The 20,268-nt window shown below is 38.7% G+C and overlaps 1 protein-coding gene across 2 annotated transcripts in view; it reads left to right on the forward strand.

Annotated features, from left to right (window-relative positions):
* LOC107704276 (UPF0606 protein KIAA1549L-like) overlaps positions 1-14,068 on the forward strand; it is a 96,153-nt gene extending 82,085 nt beyond the window's left edge. For both annotated transcript variants that reach the window (XM_016507159.1, XM_016507160.1), the window contains exons 18-22: positions 9,586-9,963; positions 10,064-10,161; positions 10,837-10,973; positions 11,926-12,077; positions 13,686-14,068. In XM_016507159.1, the coding sequence (XP_016362645.1) occupies positions 9,586-9,963; positions 10,064-10,161; positions 10,837-10,973; positions 11,926-12,077; positions 13,686-13,964 (1,044 nt within the window). In that variant the 3' untranslated portion in view covers positions 13,965-14,068. The remainder of the gene's footprint in view (positions 1-9,585; positions 9,964-10,063; positions 10,162-10,836; positions 10,974-11,925; positions 12,078-13,685) is intronic.
* The last annotated feature ends 6,200 nt before the right edge of the window (positions 14,069-20,268 follow it).

The following is a 20,268-nucleotide window of genomic DNA, read 5'->3' on the forward strand; positions in this document are numbered from 1 at the left end:
CGAAGCACACAAAGAGCTGCTCTGAGTGTCTGAACAGACCAGAGCGCTCAACATACAGTACACTCTGAGGGCCTGGACTGGGCAGAGTGGATTGGGACCCTGCTCACCATCTGCAGCAGGGAGTGCTAGAAGGGTGATAACCTTTCAGCACTGCATGAGGATGAGGTGGGTTCAATCTCTGAGCTCCCCTAAGAAATTTAACGACCAGGTCATTTCTGTCGATTGACTGGCCAGCTTAGAGAGAATGATTCACTGCGATAGCTGCCACATAACCTTTGAGTGTGGAAGGGGATCGTCCCTTGTCCAACAGCTCTTGTAGTAGCACGTGGGTAGGGCTGAAACGATTGGTCGACATTTTTTTATTGTCGATGTTGTCAATAATGTCGACCAATCGTTTCAGCCCTACCCACGTGCTAACTTTACTACAAGAGCAGTTGGACAAGGGACGATCCCCTTCCACACTCAAAGGTTATGTGGCAGCTATCGCAGTGAATCATTCTCTCTAAGCTGGCCAGTCAATCGACAGAAAGGACCTGGTCGTTAAATATATATATTTTTGTTGTCGAGTAGTCATTTGATCTCATATGACCTAATGCCAATAATGCGGTTTGACCAGTGTGGCGCTGTAGTGCAAGACTGTAATTTAGCCCTCCTGGATGCAATTCAAGAGAAGAAGACAGAGCAAACGCAGCCAAACCTGAAGCTGTTGAGCGACGTTTGGATGGATATGTAAATATATTCTGCGCGCTTTCCTCAGTAATGAATTAAAAACGCATCTGATTACAGCAATGTGGATGTTTGCATGAGCTCTGCAGTTCGGTATTCCAGCAAAGTCCAGTCACGTCACGTTTATTTATATAGTACTTTATGCAATATATAGCCTTAACCCTTTACCGCACGCATTATGATAGACCTATAGAAAAAATATTTGAATCTTTTTCTTTTCTAAGAATGGCTTAACTTGAAGTGCTGTAATAAAATGTTTGGAAAAAAATATTATTTTAAGGTACTTTATGATATGTTGCCATACGGCAACAGCATACAATAGTGGATCTAACTTAGAATAAGTGTAAGCTTACTTATAATTAATATTTTTCCTCAGAAATGTTGTTTGTGTTGATTCAATTGGTGCTATTATAAGATTTAACACAGTACTTATAATTGACACCTTATACGTACTTTACAACAACTTGTGCTTTTATTTATTCTATTCCTTTTTTGCTGAATAATGATTTATAATTCTTTTAATTTCATTACATTTTTCATGAATATTATTTAAACTGCAAATTTATACAGTTAAAACAAATATAATACTGTATATAATGTATCATAAAACACTGACATAATGTATCATAAAACACTGACATAAAACCAAAAACATTGCAGTTCATGAAAATTCAGCATTATGCAATCTCTTGAGAGGAAGACTATGAACATGATGTTACTGACGTTTTAGTTTGCTTTCAGCAACTACCGACAAGAGATGGCAGTCTGTCAGAAATGTCGCCACAGAAAAAAAACTGCATGTCATATGATTTAATCAAAGCACATCACTGGCTAAACTAAGGTCTTCTCTTTCCAACAAAAAAAACGAGAATGTTCTCTTAAAGAGACAGTGGCAAGGAAATGAACACAAAGAGTATGTTGCCATAGGCCCGAACACAAGTAATTCTTGGAGGTCCCCGACCCTCTTGATGGAAGTGAGCGCAGTCAGGAGCGCTGTCTTAGCAGACACGAACTGAAGCTTGACTGAATCCAGCGGCTCAAAGGGACCCCTCTGAAGTCGGTCCAATCTCTTGAGAGAAAGACTATGAACATGAGCCCCTCCATCTCCCCCCCCCAATAATCCTTGAAAGATCACCTTTTTTAAGTATGAAACGTCACAAAGCAGTTTTTTCGTGTGCAGGAAGAGCAAGTTAAGCCCTTTTCTTCTTTACCTTGCCATAGAATATGGCCATGCTCACTGATGTAATGTTACCTGTATTCATATTTAATCAAAAGTAAAATTGCCATTTCAATTTGATTATATCCATAATACAAATTCCATTAACATACGACTAATCAACATTATTTCACTAGTATTAATGTTGTTATTGTTACAGCTTAACAAATTGCAGCTGACCTTGCTAGCTAGCTAAACTATTGTAATAATGTCATTCCACTATTGCACAGGGTTGCCGCTTGGCAACACATACATTTGAATGATTTACCAAAAACTAATTTTATAAAAACTTTTTTGAGAGGTGAATATGTCATCATAACATCATAACAGTGATGTTTTAGATTTTTTTGTAGAAGTGACACGGACTGGTCCTTGTTTGTTACTGACGTTTTAGTTTGCTTTCAGCAACTACCGACAAGAGATGGCAGTCTGTCAGAAATGTCGCCACAGAAAAAAAACTGCATGTCATATGATTTAATCAAAGCACATCACTGGCTAAACTAAGGTCTTCTCTTTCCAACAAAAAAACCGAGAATGTTCTCTTAAAGAGACAGTGGCAAGGAAATTAACACAAAGAGTATGTTGCCATATGGCTACACCATGCGGTAGTGGGTTAAATCAAGCAGCTTTACAGTATTAAACATGAAAAACCAGAGTCAGTGTCGCTTTCAGTTAGAATTACAATTTGATTTTCTGTTATAAACCAGTGTCGATCTAGCTAATGATAAAATAGTTTTATTAGTGGGAAAAAATGAATTAAAGTGATAGTTTGGTTTGTAGAGATCAAAGCTTGATCTAGCTCAGGACTGTTTTGATTATCATAACCCTATACAGTATTTTAAGAGAGATTATGTTGTGAATAAAATAGTTTATCCAAAAATAAAACGTCTCATCACTTACCTTTATTTTGTTTCTTATCCATATGACTTACAAAAGGTGATATTAGGCAGAATGTTGTCATTCAGTTACTTTTTCATATAGCTAATTAAATGGTGAATGAGAGTTTCTCTGTCATCTCATTTTGTGTGCCAAATATATTTATTTGTATAAATTAATTGTATAATAATTGTAATTACATAATATGATATTTAAAAGCTGAAGTGATTACCTTTATTTATTTGTTAGAATATGTATAACTCAATATTTTAACTAATTGCAAAAGCTGAATAATCAATCAAAGTCTACTGATTAATCAGTGAAATAATCGATGATCAGTTGATTAATCTTTCTAATAATCTTTAGCTCAATCGATTATCAAAATAATAATTTGTTGCAGACCTACACGTGGGACATGTCACAACCCGGGTCCAGGCTCTGTGCTGAACACCAGTCACAGAAGACTGACCATTTAAGGGCGTAAAGGCGCCTTGTAGATGGGGCTCTAGCCTCTAAAATGGTGTTACTAACACTCGCAAGGAGCTGTATTGGTTCCCGTCGAGGGGCCAAACATGAAGGCTCAACAGCTCTGGCCAGGGGTGCCAAATCATGCCCTTCACTTGCGAGAGAAGGCCCTTTCTCAGTGGTATTGGCCAGGGGGCTGCTGATAGCAGCTGAATCAACTCAGGGAACAACGTCTGATTCCTCCAGAGTGGGGCCAACAGGAGGACTGAGCATTTAACTTCCCTGACCCTTCTGATAACCTGAGGAAGCAGGGAAATTGGGGGCAAGGCGTACAGGCGAGTGCTGGGCCAATCGTGGACCAAGGCATCTCGCTGTTTCAAGAAATAAATTGGGCAGTGAGTTGTCTTCTGAGGCGAAGAGGTCCACCTCTGCCCTCTCGAAGATGGACCAAATAATTTGAACCACTGGAGGAAGTAGCTTCCATTTTCCTGGAGCTACATTGCCTCTGGACAGCACATCTGCTCATAGGTTCAATCTGCCAGGCTCATAGACTGCTCTTAGTGAGAGGAGTTTACTCTGTGCCCATAACAGGAGGCGCCAAGTCATCCTGTAAAGGGAGCATGACCTGATACACTCTTGGCGATTGATGTACGCTACCACCGTCATGTTGTCTGAGCGGACCAGGGCGTGGTGCCCCTTTAAGGCTGGCAGGAAGTTTTCAGGGCCAGGCAAACTGCTATCATCTCAAGGCAGTTGAAATGCAGGCATTGCTCCAGGCTTGACCAGGAGCGGAACGCTGGGTTACCCTTGAACAGAGCTCCCCAACCCAAGTTGGATGCATCTGTCGTAACTACCTTCCTCCTGGAGGTCAGTCCCAGTTGAACACTGGATAGAAACAGGCGAGAAGTTGTCCAGGGGGCCACAGCTCTGATGCAGCGATGGGTTACCCTGATATAAGACCGGCCCAGGCGCCAGGCATGGGATGGAAAATGGGCTTTGAGCCAATACTGGATAGGCCACATATAGAACAGGCCTAGAGGGATCACAGAAGAGGCAGCCGACATAAGGCTGAGCATCCTCTGAAAAACCCTGAGGGGACTAGCAAGATGTTAAAACATACTAGCAACATGTTAAAATACATAAATGGAAACTTTCATAAACTTTCAGACTAGATGCTCTCAATCCAACATCAAAGTTTTTCTACAAACTTTGCTAACTACTGTTACTCATATTGTCATGTCAAATGTATTTTTATAGCACTGAAAGGTATCATAAGTTTGATCACTCATACAGTGTTTATATGAAAACATTAACAATACATGCAGCCTTAAACAAAACTCCCCAACCCAAGTTGGATGCGTCTGTCATAACTACCTTCCTCCTGGAGGTCAGTCTCAGCTGAATGCCTGATAGAAAAAGGCGAGAAGTTGTCCAGGGGGCCACAGTTCTGATGCAGCGATGGGTCACCCTGATATATAACCAGCCCAGGTGCCAGGCATGGAACAGAACATGAGCTTTGAGCCAATACTGGAGAGGCTGCATATAGAGCAGGCCTAGAGGAATCACAGTGGAGGCGGCCGACAAAAGGCCGAGCAGCCTCTGAAAAGCCCTGAGGGGACATGAAGTCCCTAATTTGAATGACACCACCAGTAGCAGAATAGTCAGGGATTGTTCCGTCATAATCCAAGCTCGCATCTGGGCTGAGTCTATAACAGTCCCCAGAAAGACTACTTGCTGTCTGGGAGACAAATAACTCTTGGTTAAAGGTGAGCTGTTATGCCCCTTTTTACAAGATGTCAAATAAGTCTCTAATGTCCCCAGAGTGTGTATGTGAAGTTTTAGCTCAAAATACCCCACAGAGAAGTTTTTATAGCTTGTTGAAATTGCCACTTTTAGAATATGAGTCACTTTAAATGCAAATGACCTGGTGCTCCTGCCTCCCTTTTCAGAAGAGGGCGGAGCTTCAAGATCTCATGCTCCGGGATACCAATATTGGCCTTTGCAAATAAACATTCCACTATTAGTACAAGCTTGTTATCTTTACAGAAAATGTACTCGGTTTTAGTCTATGGAGACTCCTATGTTCGCTGTGTTAATACACCTTATAAAAGTGATTTTTGCATAATAGGTCACCTTTAAATTTATTGTCAACCTGAGACGCTCCAAGTGGCTGAGAAGCAGTGACCTGTGAGCAACGAGTTCCCATTCTAATCTGGCTAAAACCAGCCAATCGTCGAGGTAATTCAGAATGCGGATTCCCATCTGCCTCAGAGGGGAGACAGCCGCGTCTATGCACTTTGTGAAAGTGCGTGGGGCCAGAGACAGTCCGAATGGTAGGACTGTATATTGATAGGCCACTCCCTTGAAGAATGGTCAATGATGGGGGGCTATGTGGATGTGAAAGTAAGCATCTTTCAGATCCACTGTCAAGGACTAGTCCTTGGGACATATTTGTGCAAGCTTCTGTTTCAGAGTTAACATCCTGAATGGCTGTCTTATAAGTGAGCGATTCAGATGCCTGAGATCGAGAATGGGTCCCATCTTTTTTGGGAACGAGGAAGTAGCGGCCGAAAAAGTCTGACTCGCTGTTCACTGAAGGAACCATCTCCACGGTGCCTTTTGCAAGCAGTTTTTGTACTTCGGACCGGAGAGCATGAGCTTCGTTGTCCCGTACCAAAGTCTGAGTAATACCTTTGAAATGAGATGGCCTGCGAGCGAACTGGAGTGAGTAACCTCATTTTATGATATTTAGAACCCAGCTTGATACATCCAGGATGGCTTCCCAAGCCTGGAGCCAGATGGCAAGTGGTTCTATTTTTACAAATGTTAGTTCGCCGCATGGGGGTGGAAATGACATTCGTGGATATAAGGAGAAATGCTCTTATGAGTATGTGGGTCCGCTATCACAGCGGTAATATGCTTGGGTACGCACTGAACTTGAAGGACATGCACAGATAGAATAATATGTCCAATGCTCAGAAACGGTCAGAGGGGTGGAGAATGAACGCAAGAGTTCCGGCCTTGGCGAGAACTGACCCTCTCCTCTTCCTCTTTGTGCACAGATGAGGATGGCTTCTGAGGCTCCAGCACCACTCGGGGGCAGGGACCTTGGTACTTCAGGTAGGGATACCGTCTTGGTGTCTGGGGGTGCTGCTGAAGCCCAGGCTCAGAATTTTGCTGGGGGCTTAGGTGGCGCCAGCTTTACAGGTAACTTGCAGGCAACTTTTTCTGTGCCTCAGTGAAGCGCACAGCAAACCCGTCCACGGCAGGGCCGAATAGTCCCTTGGGTGAGACTAGCGAGTCGAGGAAGACGATCTTCTCACCGTCCATGATCTTGTAAGATTCAACCAAATGTGGTGCTCCAGCACCACCAAATTGGCCATAGCCTTGCCAATTGCCTGCACCATTGCCTTGGTAGTGTGCAGAGCCAGGTCAGTCTCTGTGCACAGCTCCTTGAAGGCGTTAGGGTCCATGGCCGTGTTGACTGTGAGAGAGAAGGGGCTTCAGGCTCTTCGCCGGAACCCACCCATTCTTCACTATCTGACGCCGTCAAGGACATGGAGTCATCGACGGCAATATCCTCTGAAGCGCTGAAAGAAACTAAGCCGCTCGCAGCTGACCAGGGGCATTGATCCTCCTGGGTGAAGCACACTGGCGAGACGAGGCGATGTGGGGAGAGTGGAGCACGTGGGGGCTGAGCAGGCGTGACTTCACTCGAGCCCACTGTCAGAGCCCCGCTGTTTCTTTCTCTTAGGAGAGAAAGGAAATGGGAGAGCAGAGTGGGGAGGACTGCCTTCATTAAAGAAGGTGATCCGCGAGCGAAGATAGGAGATAGAGATAGAGACTCATACTCACAATGAGAACATGATGTCTCAGTAAGCGCAGCCTCAGTGAGAGCGTCTCGGTGACGCACTCGCTGTGCCCGTCTGCATCCCCTGCACAAGCCACACTTGCGGCGCGACATTTACAATAATGTCGCAGAGTAAATTTGCTCAGGAAAATTGCTCTTTTTCAGTGCCGGATGGCCACGGGGGAAGGTTTCTGCTTCTTCCACTGCTGGGGCTCTTCTTCAGCGGTGAGCAGCAGGCTAAGCTGAGTCAGTGAAGAGATGATCCCGTCGCTGAAGGAAAAAATTCTGATGAAATGGTTTTCTGAGCAGACTTATATAGCGATCGGCTCTTCCCCTTTTGGTGAGTTAGAGCACCATTTGTTTGTGCAGCTACACAAACGTGAACAAATCAGGCTAAATCAGAGTAAACAGGAGTTTCCCCACAAGCGTCAGCGACACAACGGGAGAGACCATTCGATAGGGAACCATGTATAACCATGTGTATAAGTGCTTTGGTGGAAGAGTGGGGCAACATCTGCAAGAACGGGCAATTCTGGTGCAGTCCATGATGATGAGATGCGCTGTAGTGGCCACACAAAATACTCACTGTGACTTTTGTTGTTGACAACCCTTTTCTTTGGGGACTCAATATTCCATTTCTGTATGATAAATGCCTGTTAAATTTCACTAATGCACTAACCTAACTTGAAGGAATACAGTATAAAGCTGAGTGTCATTGGGATAGCAATGAATAATGACTCCATGTTTTCTGACAATGTTGCCCAGGGGAAGAATATACAATGAAAAAGCAGAGGGCCTAATACTGATCCCTGTGTAACTTGTGTGTGATCTGACATGTCTTCATTAACACAAATAAACTGATAGTGATTATGGTAGGATTAAACCTTTCTAAAGCCTGCCCACAAATGGCAACATGATGCGGCAGGTGGTATGCCACAGCATCACAGCTAGTGTCTAACAATACTAGAAGGGAGATTTGGCTATTTCAGATGATATAAGCAGGTCAATTGTAACTTATTTGTAACTTGACAAGTGCAGTCTCTATACTACAATGGGGCCTACATCCTAGTTGAAATTCTTTACAAATATCCTTTCTTTGCAATTAGTTGTGAAGATAATTGTGATTTTTTTAAATATATATTTAATAAAATATTTTTTATATGAACAGGAGATTTTAGATTGACCCATAATTAGCTAATTCTCTAGGATTATTCTTTATAAGGAGTTTTATTACTGCCAACTTAAAACTTTTGGAACTTGCCCTACGAAAAGCGAATAATAGAGAAGAGCTGCTGAGCTTAGAAAACAAAACTCCCACACTGTTAAACCAACCTGGATTGAATGAGAATAGATTGTATACCATTTATTTCTGCTATTATTGTGTTTTATGAGTATTTGTGTGTTTAAGATAGAAAGAGACACATGAGAGACTCACAAAGAAGAAGATATTTTGATGATTAGCTTTATATATTATCCTAAAGATAATGAGAACTCGTTCTATCACTTCATTTTACCAGCACATAATTCACTTGTTCAAATGAAAGCTCAGGGGTCATGTTATGAAAAGATTTAAAATGAAAATGGTAATTTGGGATGGAAGTTAAAGTACCTGATTCATAAAGCATCTCAGAATGGTAGGGCTGTTGTGGGAACAAGCTGTATGCAGGTGTAGCTTATTACCAAAATAAATTGTCACGTCATTATACATTTTATTTTATTTTAAATCTTTAAATTTTTACTTGCAGATTGTTGAAAAACCGTCGCCAGTTTAAAATGTTGTCATTTACAGTGCCCTCCACTAATATTGGCACCCTTGGTAAATATGAGCAAAGGTGGCTGTGAAGATAATATCTGCATCGTTCATCCTTTTGATCTTTCGTTAAAAAAAAATCACAAAATTCGAACCTATCATTGAAGTAAAACAATGGAAAGTGAGGGGAAAATCTCATTATGAAATAAATGTTTTTCTCTAGTTCACGTTGGCCACAATTATTGGCACCCAATTATTGCAACGTCCTTTCCTGAAGATAACAGCTCTGAGTTTTCTCCTATAATGCCTGATGAGTTTGGAGAACACCTAACAAGACATTATTCCAAAACCATTCCTTCATACAGAATCTCTCCAGATCCTTCAGATTCCTAGCTCCATGTTGGTGCTTCTTCTCTTCAGTTCACCCCACTCATTTTCTATAGGGTTCAGGTCAGGGAACTTGGACGGCCATGGCAGAAGCTTCATTTTGTGCTCAGTGACACATTTTTGTATTGATTTTGATATTAGTTTTGGATCATTGTTCTGATGGAAGATCCATCCACGGCCTATTATAAGATTTCTAACAGAGGCAGTCAGGTTTAGAATTTTTTATCTGTTGGTATTTGATACCACACTATCACACTTCAGACTTAGATTTTGTAACATTTGTGCATCTGTTTCTTTGTTCTTTGTCTGTTGCAGACTGAGCCAGAGATTATTGAAGAGACTGATGTTGACCGACTGGCGGGCCGCCATTATTTTGGCTGTGGTCGACAAATCAAAGGTCAATCTGAGACATCAACACTGAGTTCCCAGCCTTCCATAAATGAGGTTCGTCAGCAGATGCATCTGCTGCTAGAAGAAGCATTTAGTCTAGCTTCAGCTGGCCACTCTACTTCCAGCCGACACCATCACTCTCACCATCAGCATCCACCACTTGGACCCTATGGCTTGGGTCCAGTCATTCCGTACTCAGAGGTGGTGACCAGTGCACCGGGCACCACGAGTCAAGGGCAGGGAGGCCTACAGTGGGTGCCAGCCTATAGACCAGACCCTTACCAGTGCAGCCTTGCCAAACAGGTACAGTTATAGATCTGATCGATATATATGTACAGATATATCAGAAATGATCTTCCTTGCTTAAAACTTTTATATGATAACATGTACATTTTTCAAAAAGGCATTCAGGTTCACTCAGCTTCCTGAAATGGCTCTTGGGTCTCCTCCACCCCCTGTCCCACCAAGACCAGGCCCTCCTCCTGAGTCATCACTGCGACGGTCATTACATTTCCACATTCTTTGCCTTTTTTTCTGGCAGTGACCAGTGCATGAGTTTATTTAGCACTTATTAAAGGAATATTTTCCCATAATTTACTATCGTTTCAAACCCAATTGACTTTCTGTCTTCTGTGCCACACAAAAGGATGTTCACAATCCAAACAAGACAAGTAAATGTGGATAAAGCTGTCAAGTAAAAAAAAAATAAAAATACAGAAAAAGTACCATTAAAGTAGTACATATAACTTGTGTTCTATATTCTTAAGTCTTCTGATAGCTTGTCATCATTAAAAAAAAGGGGAAAAAAATGTCAGCTTAATTTTTAAGTTCTGTATTCATGTTAAGTTTGGTGTCATTTGTTGTAACTGTTACGCTCTGTATATCTCACTGAAATCTGTATACATGATGCAGTAGGCTTTATAGGGTTAATTGTACTTATTTTTTTTTATTTTTTTTTTTTGGAGCTTGACAGCATCAGTAGCCATTCTGATAGGTTTATTCCGGTGCTAAATTCAGAAGTGTATTTTTTAATTTTAAATAACTGTGGTGAAGTCTGCCATGTCATGCTAATTCTTTATGTAAAGGCAGCAGATTGACTTTGCTAGTAAATCGATACTGTCACCTGGTGGTGAAACAATGTCAATGCATGTATGAAATTGTTGCCATGTTTTTCAGGTCATCTACTGATCTTGGTCGGAAAGGTCATTGTGCTGAGTCGTCAGTGCCGAGTCAGCATGACAGCAGCCCACACAGGCCAAACAGCAGAGCGCCACTCCCACCTGTCACTACTGAGCCCATTCCCAACCACTCAGGTTAGTGTGTGTGTGATTGTATGGGTTTATGTGTGTCTTTGTGCACTAGTTTGTTTGTGTGTGTGTATGTGTGTGTGTTTCCTACGAATTATAGTGCATTAGTTATGGAAGTTAGGGAAGTGTAACACCCTTTGATGCATAACTCATCCTGGACCATTGATGGTACATGAAGGATACTTCAAATTGTGAAACGTGTTGAGGAGAGTTTGGCTTCTACTTTTTTTAAATGATATGATGATAAAACAGGTAAAAAATATCTTTGATACTATCACTGAAAGAAGGACTTCAGAGATTTTTGAATGGCCTATTTTGATGACATAGCAACTACTTAGAACACCTTAGCAACACTCTGGCAACAACCAGTTACACATTAGCATTGTGGCTGTGAGTTTGGCACAGGCAAGCACTGCTCACATTTTTTTCAGAATATGTAAAAATGACTTAATCTCAGTATTATTTCTGATAATAGCATGAATATGTTCCAAATGTACCCTAAACTCTAGGGGTGTGCGATACTGAACAAAACATAATTTCTCAGTATTTTCTGTGATTTTTTTTTTTGGTAATGACAAAAAAGTGTTTTTATATGTGTACATTGGCTGGTTTAGGCCTGTCATGGACAGCAGACTCCCAAAGCTTTTGACAACCTTCATTCTGGGCAGTGGTCAGTTCACAGCAATGACATGCTTGCTCATGTGATATTGCTTAACTATATCATTTAGAAATATAATACAAAAACTCATACAGTTGCATTTTTGCCTCCATGTATTGAATTTTGGGGGTATTCAAACTGCATTCTACTGCTTTTTTTCACAGTAAAAAGCATGCACTCTCAAGGTTTGCTTTTGGTTGTTTTTTGCAAAGTGAGTGACATTCGATAATTACAGTATTATCATAGACAATGCATATATTGGCCACCCCTACGAAACTCTCATTCTTTTTTGTCCCACAGGAAATCCCATGACAGCAGTGTACGCCATCCCAGCCAGTCGTCCAGGATACACGGGATATTTCATCTCTACACCACCCTCCTCCTACCACAGCCCATCCTGGATGTCTTACCCCCCTGAACCCGAGGATGTGCCTCCTCAGTGGACCGAATCTGTAAGAATGCAGTTATCACACAGTCCTTTATCATGTGTCCAATTCTGCTTCACAAACTGGGTTGCATCCCAAGACCCAATGTTACAGTGCATGCACCATTAATACAATTTAATGTGGCGTAAACCTCATGGACTGCAACCAAGGGAAGCGGAACTGGTCTGTCGCATGTGCCTCTATACATTGTTCTGAATTTAGGGGGCATTCTGGCAGATCATGTGACCTGCCCTTGGGCGCAAGGCTCATCTTTTTGGATTGTCCTTCTTATCCCTGTTTGTGTGTGCCTGCATTCACACGGTGTCTTTTTGCAGAACCAGTGTCATTTAGAGACCATTTGCTGAACTGAATTTATCGCTGACGTTGAGTGGAAACAACAAATTCCCAGGGTAGATGAGCACATTTCTTCAAGTGAACACTTTTCTTTTTCTTTCTTGTTTTCCTCTGTCACAAGCAGGGTTGAGTGCAATTCAGAATCAAATTGCGAATACCTTTTAAAATTCCAGGTTTTGAATTAAGGAAAGCAGACAAGATTAAAAATTTAAGTAGATTAAAAAATTTAAATTCAATAAAATTCATATATTCTAGATTGTACAATTATATACAATCTATAAAATTGTACAAAACTTTTTTTTTTTACTTTTATAACCAAAAGGAAAAAAAAAAACATGCTACTTTAACATAGGGGATGTTAATTTAATCAGATAAAAATTAAGTGTAAAGTTTTATTTATTTATTTATTTTAGACTTAGTATTTATGAGACTAGTAATTATTTTAAAAAATTGTCAATTACATTTAATTTATATTTCTAAGAATTTTCTTACAAATTATGTTAAGAACTTTCCTCCTTTTTTCTCTAAGATTTTCAATCAGAATGTAATTATATCTAATTAATTTCTTTTTTTTTTTAATTTAATGTCTATATTTATTTTTATAAATGAATCTGAAGACAATTTAATGGGCATTTTGCATTGCCACATGCCAAAATTAAAATGGTTTTGATGGCAGAGTCAAATAATTTGATACTTTTGCATTTAGTTCAAAGAAATAAGTCTAATGATTTATTAGGAAAATGCATTCTACATATCAGGGAATAAATAGGCTTAATTAGTCAACATTAATAATTTAATTAATTATGTTTTGTTGCAATAAGTTGGACTAATGTGTTGGTCTAATGAGTGTTGTGTGACTGTTGTATATGTTTGAATGGCAATTTAGTAAATTTATCATCTTGTCGGGTGGAAAATTCAATTCCAAATTATTCTCAAAAAGTCAATTCTAAAATTCTGAATTATGCCCAAGCCTGGTGACAAGGTAACCCTTGTTCAAAGTGTTTATGATTTCATAATTCATAGTTTAATGAAAATGATCAAATCACGCAATGCAAACTTGTTTGAATGGAGTGTCACTAATATTACTTTGAAGTAGATCCTTAAGCTTTTCTTTTTCCTTATCGTGATTGTCGTCCTTGTGCATTTGTCTATTGGTTCCCTTTTTAACTATAGAATTTGGTCAACTGCAGCACAGATCAAGACTCACTAAAAATAACAATACACCCTAGCTGAATGGTTTTAGCACAGGCCTTGTTGAATGCTACCTGTTTTCTCTTTCAGATGCCCCTACCAGGCTACGCAGAGGCCTTTCCTCACCCTCATTATCCTCAGGGCAGCCCTCTCCTGTGGCACCACCGGCAGGCCATTCAGGGTGGTCCAGATAATCCACCCTCTTCCTCCACTGCAGTGTCCCAGCAGAGTCTAGCAGAGCCCAGAGATCCGATCAGCCCCGACACCCCCCTCAGCAGCCTTTCCACTTCAGCCCTAGTCAAAGCCATCCGTGATGAGGTGGCCAAACTGGCCAAGAAGCAAGCAGACATGTTTGAATTCCAGGTGTAGAACTTTCCGGTGGATTCATGGACTAGCTGCACTGAGACTGAACAGTCTGATACATTTACGACTTCTGATTTCACCAGATTAAATCATATTTCACTGGATGATTTTTTTTTCTTTCAGTGAAACACCTGTCTACTTTTAACAGTTTTTGTGTGGTTCTTTTTGCCATTGTACTATAACATCAATATGCAATTAAACTTTTTTTCTTTATTGTAGTATAACATTAATATGTTTTTAAAGATTTTATTTAATGGGACAATATGGAAATCCATTGAGGTTACTCGAGAGTCAAGCACTGTACGTTTGACAAAAATTATGAGAGAATATTACCATCTTCATCAAGACAAACAGAAGTCTTGGGTTTGGAACAATGTGAAGGCATTAGGGGTGTAATGGTTCACAGATGTCATGGTTCAGTACATAGCTCGGTTTCGGGGTCACTGTTCGATACGAGTTTGGTACAGCAGGAAATGCATTTTTTCATTTATTTTGAACAGACAATAGTGCTACACACATGTAGCATGAACAGTTGTTTTGATTTGAATTAGATTGTATAATTTCAAGCAAAAACAGAATGATCTGACTTTAGACTTGTGAAATTATGCTACATAAGACACCTGCACAGAACAAAAACAGCAGACAGACTGAATGAAAACACAAATTTATTTTCTGACAGCAGGTGGCGCCTATGGAACAGCAGTGATATAGAGTTTCCTTGGTTAGCGCTGTAAACAAAGCAGCACTGCGCTTATAAACACTACTTTAATATGCATTATATGGAGGTAAGAGAAAAAAAAATTGCATCTCTGAGAGGAACTGACAGTCTTCAGAAATGGCTTCATATAACCCCCCACATATTTGTCTTCCTATATTTCGAGCATCGTGATCCCTCTTTAAAGACTTCATAAAAAATCCACATAAATTACATTTTGATTTCAATGCAGTTTGTGTGCATTTCAGAGATCAGCTAAAATAAAAACCGGTTCAGATTTATAGCCAGTCAACTGAAACTTCCCCACACTGCTGATAAAAGCAGGTGATTCTTCGAGCTCTTGCATGCCATCTGAACTCTCTGTTCTTGTTTTGGGTTGGTGCGTAGATCGTCTCTTCTTCTTCTCTTTCCTGCTGTGACGGTTCCTGTTCTGGATTGATCGCACTGACTGTATTCGTCGTCTGACTGCATGAACCGAACCGTTACATCCGTACCGTTACGGTTCGGGACGAATACATGTACTGTTACACCCCTAGAAGGTATACAAATGAAGACAGATTTTGTTAACTATCCCTTTAAAGTAGAAACAAACTGACCAATTGCAGTGTGAAGAACAAAACAGATTAAACCAACTAACAGTCATTTCCAAAGCTCAAGAAAGCAAGAAGGAAGATGTTGTCACAACTGGGTGCAATTTATAATAAAATAAAATTCCTACCAATAAATTCACACATGATTTTGTGCCGGCAATAGCTCTGAAATGTCAGAAATTGTAATTACTTATTTGTTAACTGAATGTGATGCTACATGTTGGACACTTACCATGTAGACATCTTTGTGAGGGCATTAACCAGGTTGAACTAGAACGGTTTAACAGTACATCCCAATGAGCAGTTTTTGCATCTATAGTATGCTGGCTGCAGGACCTGCCCAGAAACCTTAGTGACACCCCTGCCCTCACAGTCTTCATTCATGTAAAATTACATGTCTTCTACCCTGACTAAGGCCCATGGCAGCAATATTTTTAACTTTAAAGTGCTTAATACATTTACATAATCAACAGAAGGAATGTGGTATGCTTTACAGTAATAGCTTGAGATATAACAATATGCCATGTAAAATTGTTCTGTTAAAGGTGCAATATAGGTGTACTGCTTCATCATTGGAGTAAAATATAACACATGAGTCACATGATTTTTTTTTTTTTTTGTAGTTGAAGTAGTAGAAGTAATGTTTTATATGCCAAAACAATTATTTACTTCAAAGCAACTTTTGATTAGTTTATGAGTCTGACATGCACACTTGGATTTTTTCCACATGCATGTCTGAAAAATTACCCAGAAGTTTGATGATAATCACTCTAACATCTCAAAAATCTATATCTAGTATTTTCATTGTAAACTTGGCCCACATCATCTTCCCAAATAAAACTATTAACTTTAGCAATTTACTATTCATTAGTTTGAGCATGCTGTGTGTACCATGAAGCGGCTATTGAAAACAGGAGTGCTGATGGTTTTTGTGATTTTATTGTATGTAAATTGAGTTTTATATAACGTATAAGGAGTTTGCCCTGAAGGGGCAACAGTAATACATTATACTATATATATATATCTTTTTTTAAACCTATGATCCCTGCATTCTTTCCCAAAATTTTCTCAAACTAAAAACATTTAAATGTTCAAAATGTGGTTCATTTTGTTACATACAAAAATGTATTTATTTATTATTTTTTATAATTGTTCGGAGGCAGCTTGAACAAGTTTCTTAATATACAGTTTAATTACATGACTTTAACACACAAACGTTAAAAATACAATAAACAGTGAAAATTAACTTTGAAAGATGGCGATAGTCAGTTGCAGTAAGTTATTATATTCCTGGTAACAACTGGTTATCACACTCAAATCCTGTGCAAATGTCATCACTATTGTTAAAGTAACTTTTTTTTTTCCCCCGTATGTTTCAATTTGTTGATATAAGTATTATAAAACCAATATATTGATCTTAATTTCGATTTGGAACCACATACAGTATCTGATAAAGCACTATCAAGAACTGTTTAAGCCATTTTCGATGAGACGGTTTGCAATAAAAGATGAAAAAAGACAGAATAAACAAGTTTGTTGTTTATTGAACTTTTTAAACTCAATTTTATTTTGTTCTCTACATGGCACAGACAACAAACAAATCAACTGTACTTGTGTTATATATGGCAGGAATTCTGTGTCAGATGTTTGGTTTTGGGAATGGTTATCCACTTGCATTCTGCCAATGTGAATGGAACACTGTAATTTGGCTTCACTCTCTCTGCACATTTTCCATATTCATGATCCTCACCACATCTAACACATCTTCTCTTTCCATTGTATATTCAACAACATGTGCAAATTCCTGATTAGACATGTGAGCTCTCTTATGCCATATCTCATAAATCTATAATATAATTCCTTTGGGATAACCTTTGTTTCAAACACAAGCAAACTGGTTTCTGTCTTAATTTTCTCAACTTCTCTTGTCATTCTTCCAGTACCTTTTACAGAGTAGTTTGACACCCTCAAGTTTTTCACTCTTTCCTTCATAAAAGTTAGAGGTATTCCAAACATCACAGACTTACAACCTTCATTTCTTATTTCCCTCCACTCTTACCACTTTTGCTATACTTTGATTTCTCCAACACTACTCATTTTCTTTGTTTTCTCCATCTGCACTTCTGTACTACAGCCTATAAGCAAGTTCTCACCTCCCAAAATATTTTGTTAAAGGGGTCATATGATGCGATTTCAATTTTTCCTTTCTCTTTGGAGTGTTACAAGATCTTGGTGCATAAAGAAGAGTAAGTACGTTTTTTATATTTAAATAATTTGCTACTGACGATTCAAACGTGAGTTTTGAGCAGTGCAGAGTAGCGTTTGTAGTTTGTCATTTCTCCGATCACAAATGCAGACATGGTTTTATGCTTATGTGGCGCGATGCAATGCAACGTGTAAAAAGACAGTATAAGTTATTATAATCCGTAATTATGTCCCCACTCCTTACATTTTCCCTCTTGCTCCCTATAAACTCCATGACGTCAACATCTGATTCTATCCCTGTCATCCTGTCAGATTTTGTTGGTTCAGCTGAAGTTCCCAGAGGTGTTGAGTACTTGTTGGCTGCTTTTCCTTCACTCTCCAGTCCAACTCATCCCAAACCATCTCAATTGGATTTAGGTTGGGTGATTGTGGAGGCCAGGTCATCTGATGCAGCACTCCATCACTCTCCTTCTTGGACAAATAGCTTTTACAATTCCTAGAGGTGTGTTTGGGTTCATTGTCCTTTTGTAAAACAAATGATGGCCCCATTAAGTACAAACCAGATGGGATGGCATGTCGCTGCAAAATGTGGTAGCCATGCTGGATGTGCTCTCAATTTCATAATAGTATGTTGAAAACAATAACAATAAAGGAAAAACAATTGAATAAGAAGCTGTGTCCAAACTTTTAACTGGTAGTGTATATATTTTGTACTAATTTTGTTCATATTGAAAATGAAGTGATGTTGAAAACTGTTTTTAATGCTTAATATTTTTGTGGAAACGGTGATACTTTAAAAAAAAAGTTTTTCCCGTTTCAGCAACTGAATGCATCCTTGCTGAATAAAAAACTTTATTTATACTCTTTTTTTTACCCCAAACTTTTGAATTGTAGTGTGTCACAGTTTCCACTAAAATATTAAGCAACACTACAGTTTTCAACAATTAAAATAATTATAAATCATGAGCAGGGTTGGGGAGTAACGGAATACATGTAACTTAGATACATATTTAAAATACAAAATATGAGTAACTGTATTTACATTTTAAATGGGTGGTAATCAAATTAAAGTTACATCTGAAAACTATTGTAGATTACCAAAGTGATTACTTGGAATTTTTATTTATTTATTTAAACATGAATTTAAACTGCAACGGGCAATTAATGTAAATAGCAATTGGTGATTCACGGAGTCTGACACTCTGCAAAAGCATCCTAAGTTACAGTTCTGCTCATAGGTTTCAAAACACTTGCAGAATATGCAAAATTGTAATAATTTAAAAAAATAAAAATAAAAATAAGAGAGATCATAAAAAAATCCTTTATTTTTTTTAGTACTGTCTTGAATAAGTTATTTCACATAACAGATGTTTACATTCACTCCACAAGACAAAATAACTGAATTTATATAAATTGCCTCATTCAAAAATGTCAAAACTCTCTGTCATTACCTGGATGATCCACAACTGCTTTTATGTTTTGTGATGGTTGGTCTTGAGTTGTTTGTCCTGAGCAGTTAAACTGCCTGCTGTTCTTCAGAAAAAAAAAAAATCCTCCAAAATCCTCCTGCACATTCAGATGTTCCAGCATCTTCTGCTTATTTGACACCTTTTCAACAATGACTATGATTTTGGGATCCATCTTTTCCCAATAAGGACAACTGAGGGCCTCATACACAACTATTACAAAAGGTGCATTGCATTAAGAGCCGGGGTTTGTAAACTTTTTGAAATGGATGAACAGGGTAAATTGTACTTATTATTATTTTTTCTTCTTCTGGAAAAAGTATTAGCTTCTGAAGGGCAGTAGTAATATATATATATATATATATATATTACATTTACATTTAGTCATTTAGCAGACACTTTTATCCAAAGCGACTTACAAATGAGGACAATAGAAGCAATCAAAACTAACAAAAGAGCAACAATATGTAAGTGCAAATGACAAGTCTCGGTTAACCTAACGCAGTACACGTAGCAAAGTATTTAAATATATGCCTTGTATATATACAGTATATATATATATATATATATATTTATATACACACACACACACACATACACACACAAAGAAAAACAAGTAGATAGAATAGAAAAAAATAGAAAGCTAGTGTTACTTTTTTAATTATATATATCATATATATGCTAAATACTACTAAAAGTGGTTCATAGGGGAAACATTTTAAGTGCATGCTTTACATCACCTTTACTCCACTCTCATATGTTTGTTACAAATGGGAATTTATTACAATGGCAAGAGTTGAATCACCTTTATGCTTTCCAGAGGTCAAATATTTTTGTGTGGGGGTCCTGGAAGTGTTGATGATAGCTCATCGCCCATTTGTGTGCATTAAAGCGCCTGATCTAACCATTTACAAAATGTATAATCCAGCAAATTACTTTTTAATTTTGTAATCCGTAGTGAAATACCTTTTAAAAGTAACCTTCCCAACCCTGTTTGTGAGCACCAAATTAGCATATTAGAACGTTTTCTGAAGGGTCATGTAACACTGAAGACTGGCGTAATCTCTGCTGAAAATCTAGCTCTGCCGTAATAGGAGTAAATTACATGTTAAAATATATAGAATGCAAATCTTTTGGTTCATTGCAATAAAAGTACTGTATTTATGATCAAATTAATAAAGTGTCTGATTTCATTTTTAAACCAGCTGTGCAATTTCCGTATTTTCATTTTCCAAGGAATTTGAGTTTTATTAACCATGAAAATGAGTGATGCTTATCACAAGTCTTGTGCCCTTTTTTATTAGTTACCAACGAATGCATTTACCTGTATTGCC

The sequence above is a fragment of the Sinocyclocheilus anshuiensis genome, unplaced genomic scaffold, assembly GCF_001515605.1.
Source record: "Sinocyclocheilus anshuiensis isolate Anshui unplaced genomic scaffold, SAMN03320099.WGS_v1.1 scaffold863, whole genome shotgun sequence".
In the NCBI taxonomy this organism is placed as follows: domain Eukaryota; kingdom Metazoa; phylum Chordata; class Actinopteri; order Cypriniformes; family Cyprinidae; genus Sinocyclocheilus; species Sinocyclocheilus anshuiensis.